The sequence below is a fragment of the Paroedura picta genome, chromosome 1, assembly GCF_049243985.1.
Source record: "Paroedura picta isolate Pp20150507F chromosome 1, Ppicta_v3.0, whole genome shotgun sequence".
Taxonomy (NCBI): Eukaryota; Metazoa; Chordata; class Lepidosauria; order Squamata; family Gekkonidae; genus Paroedura; species Paroedura picta.
The window spans coordinates 12,382,424-12,392,665 of NC_135369.1; the positions used below are offsets into that span (position 1 = coordinate 12,382,424).

The 10,242-nt window shown below is 55.0% G+C and overlaps 1 protein-coding gene across 1 annotated transcript; it reads right to left on the reverse strand.

Annotated features, from left to right (window-relative positions):
• Positions 1 to 346: 346 nt before the first annotated feature.
• On the reverse strand, positions 347 to 9,332 carry PMVK (phosphomevalonate kinase). Its single transcript, XM_077321845.1, has 5 exons — positions 9,099 to 9,332; positions 5,207 to 5,270; positions 3,874 to 4,026; positions 3,297 to 3,426; positions 347 to 1,784 (listed from the first exon to the last, which is right to left on the reverse strand). The coding sequence occupies exons 1-5, from the start codon at positions 9,182 to 9,184 to the stop codon at positions 1,630 to 1,632; spliced, it is 588 nt and encodes a 195-aa protein (XP_077177960.1). The 5' UTR covers positions 9,185 to 9,332; the 3' UTR covers positions 347 to 1,629.
• Between the last annotated feature and the right edge of the window lie 910 nt (positions 9,333 to 10,242).

Sequence of the window (10,242 nt, forward strand, 5' to 3'; positions counted from 1 at the left end):
TCAGATGAAGGATCACGTGTTTTTTTAATGTCTTCCCAGGGCTTTAAACTCCCCGCAGTTAGAAAACCAGCCAGGCAAGGGAAGACAGTAGCAGCTTTCTCAATTCTTCTACTGGCAGGGAGCGGCGTTTTTCTCAACGCAAAGGAAGCGGGAATTGGGCGCCATTGGTCAAACGGTTGGGACGCAACCTGCTACCTCTGGGCTCCACACCTCCTGCATGCACGGCCCATCCTCAGCAAGCGGCCAAGCAGAATGCAACCCCCAGGGCGTGCGGCTTGGCCATTCTCTGGCTTCTGTTGTGTGCAAGTGGCAAATGCGTTGTGTGTGTGTGGAGAAACAGAGCCAGTAACGAATCCAAAGCTTTATTGTCAACCTAACAGTCTCCTGAAAAGAGCGTTCAGATCAACATCGGAAAGTATTAGCCAAAGGTTATGCAGCCATGAGGAGCAAATCATGGTGGAACACAAGGGGGGGGGGGTGAGAGATACAATCAAAGGAGAGCAGATTTTACTTTCTTAGAGCTACACTGAGCAAGCTTTGACCCCCCCCCCCCATGGAATTATCACCTTTGATCCTGCTAATTTTATCTTCTCATACCAAAGGTCTCCCCAACTAACGGCGGATCTCAAAAGCTTTCGGTAAGCGATAAAATTTTTCTTTTTCGGGTTGCCAACTCCTTTCCCTCCTCCCTCTGCAAACCGCACCGACGTACAGTCGGGGGAGCCTTTCCAGAGCCGCTCGAACAGGAAGAAACCCAACAGGTGCAGCTTGGACACACCCACCCACCCTGTTCCCAACAGCTGTTGAACATCCCCTGCAGCTGTTCGGGGAGGGGGGGAGTTGGCACGCTCCAGCCGGAAAGGGGGATTGGGCGAGGGCTTATGGGCAAGCGAGCAAAGAAGGGCAGGCTGGTGAACGGGCAGCTCTCCGCAGTAAGGCACGGTGATTTGGTTATTTTCTCCCCGCCCGGAGAGAGAAGTGGGTGGGGATTAAAAGAACACAAGTCACATTTGAATGTTCCTGTTTAGAAAGAAATCGGCTTAAATCTGGAGGGGACAGGGGGCGAAGACCTAACACGATCCCCCCCAAAGCAGTTTGCGCTTTCCACCCCTCTAGCAAGACTTTCCCCTAAAAAAACCAAAATCCAGGTTAGGAAGCATGAATGACAGCGAACGGAGATGGGATTGGAAGGAATCTTCCGGGTGAAGAACGGGGAAACATTAAACTGAGCGCCTCCTGCCCCCTGGTGGCCAACAAGGGCACCTTTTGGAACAGCGGCCAAAAAAGCAGAGCGTGACAAACGTAGAGGCGCCCCCCGTCCCCCCAAAACGGGAACCGGCGCCTCCAAAGTGGCCCCTCAAAAGATGCCTGCAAAAAAGCAGCTAGCCAGGGTGGGTTGCAAACACCCGGTTTGGAATGGGTGGCAGGAAGAACCGGCCCTGGATTACGGCACGCCTCGGAACAGACGTGCAAAACGGGGAGGCAGATCCCCCCTCGCCCCCGGCCCGGAATCTGACTGCCGGTGGTCCCACCGTGCTCCCGGTTCCCTCTCTCTTTCTCTCTTTGGTGCTACAGCCCAGTCCCAGTCCGGGACCCAAAGGACGGGTTGGGGAGGGGGGGAGCGGCGTTCTAGATGTTCGGCGGGGACTTCAGGGTGCCCTCGATGAACTGGAGAAGCTCCTCCAGCTGTGCCTCCAGGGAAAGCTGGTCTCCGTCGTTGGTGATGACCCAGTCGAAGGCCACGCCTTGGTCCAAGCCACATTCCGACTCGGCATCGTCAATCCCTGCAGAGGGGGAGGAGAGACGGGGGAGTTTGCACGCCGAGGGGTCCCAGACTGCTTAGGGGGACGCAGCCTGGGCCAGAATTTCGGGCAGCTGCTGACGTTACTGGATCCTATGTCTTTGCATCCTACAATTGGTCATTTCAAACAGTTAAACCCCAAACGTGCAGACCGGCTGTTGGACAAAAGCAGGGGGTTGGACTAGATGGCCTGTATGGCCCCTTCCAACTCTATGATTCTATGATTCTAACCTGCCACGACTAAAACTCCAGCCTGCCGCCCGGCATGAAACCTCCAGTGCATAAACGGTCCTTGTCTCTCCCACCAGAATCTGAAGACCCTGCCCGCTATTAATTCTGTCTGCCATCCCCAAGCAGGGGGTTGGACTAGATGGCCTGTACGGCCCCTTCCAACTCTATGATTCTATGATTCTCATCTGCGTTTTGGCCATAGAGTTGGAAGGGACATCGTGGGTCATCTAGTCCAACCCCCTGCACTTTGCAGGACACTCACAACCTTATCGCTCCTCCACTGTCACCTGCCACCCCCTTGAACCTTCAGGAACTTCTTCCAGAGGTTTAGATGGAATTTCTTTTGAATTAATTTAATCCCATTGGTTCTGGTCCGTCCCTCCGGGGCGAGAGAGAACAACTCTGCTCTAACCTTTATATGGCAGCCTTTTAAATACTTGAAGATGGCTATCAGTGTGAGAGACTAGGACCACAGGCGACCTATTTCGCAGAGTCGTTGTGAGAAAGCAGAGGCGGGAAGATGCTTGGAACCCCAACGGAGGAGAAAAGAAGAATGCAAATAGATGCCCCCAAATGCATGATCAATCCCTGACTTGGCTGTAAAAGCTAACCTTGGGCTTGTCTCACCCTCTCAGCCTAACCTACCCCGCAGGGTTCTTGCGAGCATAAAAGGAAGGGGAAGAATGCTATAAACCGGTGGTCCCCAGCCAGTGGGCCGCAGCTCCCTGCATCCGCAGGGCCGCGCATGCACGTTTGCACCATGCATTGCCACAAACGCGCATTCGCGGCACTCACACGCATGCACGGTCGGGTCGCACGTGCGCGTTTGCGCCATGTGCAGCCGCAGATGCGCATGCGCGGTACTCCCGCACTTGAGTGGCAGCGCCCGATGCAAACGCACATGCGACCCGGCTGCGAATGCGCGCATGAGCAGCTGGCGATCGCCCTCCCCGCTGCTGCCGTTCTGCAGCCTGGAAATGTTTGCGGACCACTGCTATGAACTACTTTAGCTCCCCATTAAAGCAACTAGAATAAAATAAATAAAACGAACTCAGAAAATCCTCAGATTTCCCTCCACAGTCATGAGGACTAGAAACTCCTTTCCAAATACAATTCCGAGAATCCCCAATCCCTTCAGGATCAGAATACCACCCCATCCCTTTTAATGCATCTGAAGGTGCCAGATTCCCCCCTAGGCAGCTGACAGCACACCTGCCAACAGAAGGGAAGGCACCTGCATCTGATCGATGCTTCTCTTCCTCACCTGTTACGAACACCCAATCTCGTCTTCTCCGGGTCTCCTCCATGGCGACAATGCGCACCACCTTCACCAAGTCTCCATATACGTCCCGGAACCACTCCACGTCTGAAAGACGCCGCGTGTCGCTCACTACCTACGTGGGGAAAGGCACAAAACTGAGGTCCCCAACGTGGCGCTGATGAGCATCACGTTCCCCCCCCCCCAACACTTTTCCTGCCACCCATCAAATGTTTTCAGGGAGGGGTAGGGCTCTTGACTGGCCACTGGAGGCTGGATGGCTTGTGCAGATTTTTTAAGCGTTGCTTTATCAGCGGTTTGCAGCACAAGGATCTGCACTGTGTGATTAAAGTTAAGTTGCGACAGCATTTTGTGGCTGGCTCCACCTCCTGCGGTAGCCATTTTGTGGCTGGCTCCACCTTCCGAAGCAGCCATTTTGTGGCAGCTCCCACCATGCCTTGTCAGGATTTCATAGGGGCCCCACAGAATTCTAAATGTGCCAGGGGAACTTTTGGGGACCTATGGCACAGATTTAGGGAGGGGAGGTGCTCCGATTAAGCACTCTGTGTCACTCTGGATGTACCCAGATGGGCTGTGCAACGCCCTCCACCACAATGCGGCAGAAGAAACCAGGATCGGTGCGGCGCTTCTCCTCGCCCCAGCGGATCATGTCCTCGCGGTACATCTCCTTGTAATTGCTGGCATCCAAGAGGCGGCCAAAATCCAGGCCATGTTCCTGCAATCAGGAAGAAGAGTTGGTTTTTATATGCCACTTTTCTCTACTCAAAGGCATCTCAAAGTGGCTTCGAATCACCTTCCCTTTCCTCTCCCCACAACAGACACCCTGTGAGGGAGAGGAGGCTGAGAGAGCCATGAGATTACTGAAGAAGAAGAGTTGGTTCTTATATGCCGCTTTTCTCTACCTGAAGGAGTCTCAAAGTGGCTTACAATTGCCTTGCCTTTCCTCTCCCCACAAGAGACATCCTGTGAGGGAGGTGAGGCTGAGAGAGCCCTGAGATTACTGAAGAAGAAGAGTTGGTTCTTATATGCTGCTTTTCTCTACCCGAAGGAGTCTCAAAGGGGCTTACAATCACCTTCCCTTTCCTCTCCCCTCGACACCCTGTGAAGGAGGTGAGGCTGAGAGAGCCCTGAGATTACTGAAGAAAAAGAAGAGTTGGTTCTTATATGCCGCTTTTCTCTATCGGAAGGAATCTCAAAGCGGCTTCGAATCACCTTCCCTTTCCTCTCCCCACAACATACACCCTGTGAGGGAGGTGAATCTGAGAGAGCCCTGAGATTACTGCTCAGCCAGAACAGAAGAAGAGTTGGTTCTTATATTCATCTCCCCACAACAGACACCCTATGAGGATGGTGAGGCTCGGTTAGAACAGCTTTATCAGGACTGAAACCAGCTGAAGGTCACCTAGCTGGCTGCATGTGGGGGAGCGCAGAATCAAACCCGGCATGCCAGATTAGAAGTCCGCACTCCTAACCACTACACCAAGGTGGCTTGAACTATCAAGGACTTCCAGCAGAAATGTTCAGATTTCTCCAGCATGGAGAAGAAATATTTCATACAAGGCCTGGTAGAATTCACTGTCTCAAGATCTGGCAGCAGCTGGCGTGTTATTCCTTGAAAAAAATCGGGGTACGTTTACTGATGGCGGTTCGATGTGAAAACGGTCAAGTCTCTTTGCTGCCAGAATTCTCAGCCGCCAGAGGTCAAATAAAGACTGGCTAAGCTGCAGAGGCAGGATAAATCCTCCAGTTTGAAGGGCAGTCTACCTTGGCACAACAGGATAGGTTGCCTTGGATGGAAAGGGCATACTGGACAGATGGACTCAGTCAGTAAGGAAATTGTGAAGATATGCAATGAAGGGACATATAGGAAGGGGAGAAATTTCCACAGAACTCACCTTTGCATACTGCTCTTTAAGGGGTCCCGACAACCGCAGAATGGTGCAAACATCTGGACCGAGCCTGTCCGAAAGAAGAAGTGGAATACAGATGGGTTCAGCTGCCCCCACACCCCTGATCCACCCACCAATGACAAGAACTCTGGGACAGATAAACGATTAGACAGTCTACCTCAGAAAATACTACAAAACACAGGGACAGGTCTGTGTCTCTCATGGCCTGTCCACATTAAAAGGCACGAAAACTCTGAAAACCAGCCTCCCTGCCCTGTTTCTGGCCCTGCAGAGGGACTGGCTGGCCCCTGGGTGAGGCAGGAGGCTGGACTGGAGGGACCCTCCCTGGTCTGACCCAGCAGGGCTCTCCTGTGTCCTTATGAGGGGAAGGCCTCGGCCTCCCTGCCCTGTTTCTGGCCCTGCAGAGGGACTGGCTGGCCCCTGGGTGAGGCAGGAGGCTGGACTGGAGGGACCCTCCCTGGTCTGACCCAGCAGGGCTCTCCTGTGTCCTTATGAGGGGAAGGCCTCGGCCTCCCTGCCCTGTTTCTGGTCCTGCAGAGGGACTGGCTGGCCCCTGGGTGAGGCAGGAGGCTGGACTGGAGGGACCCTCCCTGGTCTGACCCAGCAGGGCTCTCCTGTGTCCTTATGAGGGGAAGGCCTCGGCCTCCCTGCCCTGTTGCTGGCCCTGCAGAGGGACTGGCTGGCCCCTGGGTGAGGCAGGAGGCTGGACTGGAGGGACCCTCCCTGGTCTGACCCAGCAGGGCTCTCCTGTGTCCTTATGAGGGGAAGGCCTCGGCCTCCCTGCCCTGTTGCTGGCCCTGCAGAGGGACTGGCTGGCCCCTGTGTGAGGCACGAGGCTGGACTGGAGGGACCCTCCCTGGTCTGACCCAGCAGGGCTCTCCTGTGTCCTTATGAGGGGAAGGCCTTGGCCTCCCTGCCCTGTTGCTGGCCCTGCAGAGGGACTGGCTGGCCCCTCGGTGAGGCAGGAGGCTGGACTGGAGGGACCCTCCCTGGTCTGACCCAGCAGGGCTCTCCTGTGTCCTTATGAGGGGAAGGCCTCGGCCTCCCTGCCCTGTGGCTGGCCCTGCAGAGGGACTGGCTGGCCCCTGGGTGAGGCAGGAGGCTGGACTGGAGGGATCCTCCCTGGTCTGACCCAGCAGGGCTCTCCTGTGTCCTTATGAGGGGAAGGCCTCGGCCTCCCTGCCCTGTTGCTGGCCCTGCAGAGGGACTGGCTGGCCACTGGGTGAGGCAGGAGGCTGGACTGGAGGGACCCTCCCTGGTCTGACCCAGCAGGGCTCTCCTGTGTCCTTATGAGGGGAAGGCCTCGGCCTCCCTGCCCTGTGGCTGGCCCTGCAGAGGGACTGGCTGGCCCCTGGGTGAGGCAGGAGGCTGGACTGGAGGGACCCTCCCTGGTCTGACCCAGCAGGGCTCTCCTGTGTCCTTATGAGGGGAAGGCCTCGGCCTCCCTGCCCTGTTGCTGGCCCTGCAGAGGGACTGGCTGGCCCCTGGGTGAGGCAGGAGGCTGGACTGGAGGGACCCTCCCTGGTCTGACCCAGCAGGGCTCTCCTGTGTCCTTATGAGGGGAAGGCCTCGGCCTCCCTGCCCTGTTGCTGGCCCTGCAGAGGGACTGGCTGGCCCCTGGGTGCGGCAGGAGGCTGGACTGGAGGGACCCTCCCTGGCCTGACCCAGCAGGGCTCTCCTGTGTCCTTTTGAGGGACTCTTTGTATCACACAATGGCCAATACCCAGGTGCCATCAGGGGGTCCACCACTGTTGCTATCACCAAGTATACCTAGTCACTGATGGACTTTTTCTCTGTACATTTCTCCAGTCCCCTCTTGAAGCTGTCTATGCTTGCAGCCACCACCACTTCCTGCAGGAGGGATTCCACTTGTTCATGACTCTTTGGTCCAAGAAGCACTTCCTTTACTCATTCCTTTCATTGAGTGCCCATGGAAACTGTACCCGGTATTCCAAATGAGGCCACGCCACAGAGATATACTGGGGCACTATTATGATACTGGCTGATTGGTTTTCAGTCCCCTTCCTTATAATCCCCTGCATAGCATTTGGGGTCATAGATTCAGATCATAGAATTATAAGAATTGGTAGGGATCTCCAGGGCCATCTAGTCCAACCTTCTACACAGTGCAGGAACTCATAACTACCTGCCCACCCACAGTGACCCCAATTTCATGCCCAAGTGATACCTCCACCAAAAATCTCCAGAATCCAGCCTGGCCTGGAGGGAATTCACCTACCATCCCACAGTGGCAATCAGCAATTCCCTGGGTATGCAAGGAAGGGCCCCAAGAGACAAACATTGGCACATCCCTTCCTGCCCAACCACCCACTCACAATCTGCCTAAATTCACAGAATCAGCATTGCTGTCAGATGACTATCCAGTCTCTGCTTAAAAACTTCCAAGGGAGGAGAATGCATCACCTCCCGAGGAAGCCTGTTCCGAGCTACTTCAGGGCCCCCCACAAACCCTTGAAGGGGAGGCAGGAGATAAATCAGAGCAATTAGACAGAGAGGCAGTTCAGGACCCCCTCAGGACATCCTGTCAAGAAACAGCCTCCAGGTGGGGACAGGAGACCTCCCCGAATCAAGGCTGATTTGCAGACCACACAACTCACTTCTTTAGCCATTTATTTATTTAAAGTATCCGTCCCACCTCAGCAGGAGAAAATGGTGCTTTGGAAGGTAGAAGGTATGTTGGGTTCCCCATTTCCAGGTGTCACTTGGAGACCTCCCACTATTACAATTCATCTCCAGATTTCTCCTGAAGAAAATAGCTGCTTTGGAGGGTGGCCTCTAGGGCAGGGGTAGTCAACCTGTGGCCCTCCAGATGTCCATGGACTACAATTCCCATGAGCCCCTGCCAGCGAACTGCCTTCCTAGTGCCCATCCTAAAATTTCGAGGCCCAGAACTGGCAAGTCAAACATGGCTTTGTAACCTGTAGTCTTCTCCATAGGGGGGAAACGTATAGGAAAAGTAGCCCGGCTGAGTTCTGCCAGGCCTTTTTCCTTCCTACAGAGTAGTCCTGCTCCTGAGGTAGGGAGGGAGGGGGAGATAGGCCTTCAAACCTGTCTCTGAAATCGGGTTGCCAGCTCCAGGTTGGGAAACGCCTGGAGATTTGGGGACGGAGCCTGGGTTCGATGGGGACCTCAGTGGGGCACAATGTCACACAGCCCACCCTCCCAAGTAGCCATTTCCTCCAGGGGAGCTGATCTACGCCGGCTGCAGATGAGCTGTCCTTCCGGGGGATCCCCAGGTCCCACCTGGAGACTGGCATCCCCACTGCCTTGTGACTTCTGGAGTCCCGTCCCCCCCCCCTTACAATCCGTTTCCTTGACTGCTTGGGTGGGTGGTCTCTATGGCACTATATCCCCCTGAAGCCCCTCTCCCCATAACACCCCCCCCTCCGACCCTGGCTCCAAGACCTCAAATCTCCAGGTGTTTCCCAACCCACAGTTGGCAACCACGACCCCCAACCCTCAGGCTTCCCCGTGCCAATCTCCTGCCGGTCTGTCATCCGCAATGGCAGCCGGTGTTATTTTCCTGGGGCTTTTTGTCCCGTTCTCCCTGCCAGGCGCTGGCTCACGGCTCCCCCGTCCGAGCCTCCGCACAACCCTGCGAGGTAGGCCACCTGCAGAGAGCTCGACCATGGTCCCAGCCGTGGAGCCCCCCAGTTCACCTCTTGCCCCGTCCCCCCCTTCGGACGTTCGTCGATATACGTGTCATGGGGGGGGGGGAAATCAAGCCCAAAAAGAGCGGGCGCGGGACCATCCCCAAGTGTCGCCCGCACGTGGTTGGTGGGTGGGTGGGTGGTCTTGCGCAGGCAGCCAATCCCTCCTCCCAGTTTGCACCCGGCCGGCCCTCCCTCCCCTTTACCGGCTCTGCAGCTCCTCCGCCACGAAGTCCTTGCCCGATTTCCTCTTCCCGCTGAACAGCAAGATGAGCCGCGGAATCGGGGCCATCGCGGAAGCCCCGAGCGCACCCAACTCCCCGGCTCTTCCTCCCCCGTCCGCGCGAATGGTCCCGCCCGGCAGCGAACGATCCACACGCCCCTTCGGCTTGCGCCAATGGGCGCCGCTTCCTGTTCAGCGGGCGCTACCATTTGAGGAGCCCAAAGGGGGGGGATAGAGTTAGGCCAAGAAAGAAAGGCTGAATCACAGTGGGAGAATCGTCGGGTCCGGATAGGGGGCGGGATTCTATTAAGCCCCGCCTTGTTCGGAGGGAGGGGGCGTGTATTTGCATATTGAAGTAGCTTGGTTAAAAAAAAAACGCGCGGGGAAGCGGCTCATAGGTTGCCTGCTGCCGGTTTACCTGGAGATTTTTGGGGCGGAGCCTGAGGAGGGCGGGGCTTGGGGCGGGGCTTCAGTGCTACCTACCAAAGCGGCAGGTTTTTTCCAGGTGACCTGACCTCTGCCACCAGGAGATAATAGCAGGAGATTTCCAGCCACCACCTGGAGCCCACAGATTTAGTTTTTTGGGGATGGAAACTATTTCTAATAAACCTAACAGGAATATTAATATTACTAAAATTCTACTTCAGATAGAGGCATTTTATATATATTATTATTATTGTTGTTGTTATGAAAAACTAAGTTCCATGTACTGTTTTCTACGTTTTATGTAGCCTCGAGAGGGCGATATATAAAAACAAAAATAAATAAAATAAATATTCATGGGTTAGGGGTCCTTACGCGGGAGAGGGGGAGGTGTCTAAATTCTAATTTAGATTTATCGTGTTTCTTATAATTCAGCATTTTTTGAGACACTGTCATTCAAACCCACGTTACGTGGACAGCTATGGTGGTTCTTAGAGGTTGGTAGGCTGCATCCACTATAGCTCGGCCCCTCGATAAATATTCAGGCCACAACATGTCAAAAGTGATTACCTCGGCATTAACTTCAGGTATGAATAGATTCTTATATAGGGAGGTCAGGCTGAGAGAGCCCTGAGATTACTGAAGGAGAAGAAGAGTTGGTTCTTATATGCCACTTTTCTCTCCCCAAAGGAGGCTCAAAGCGG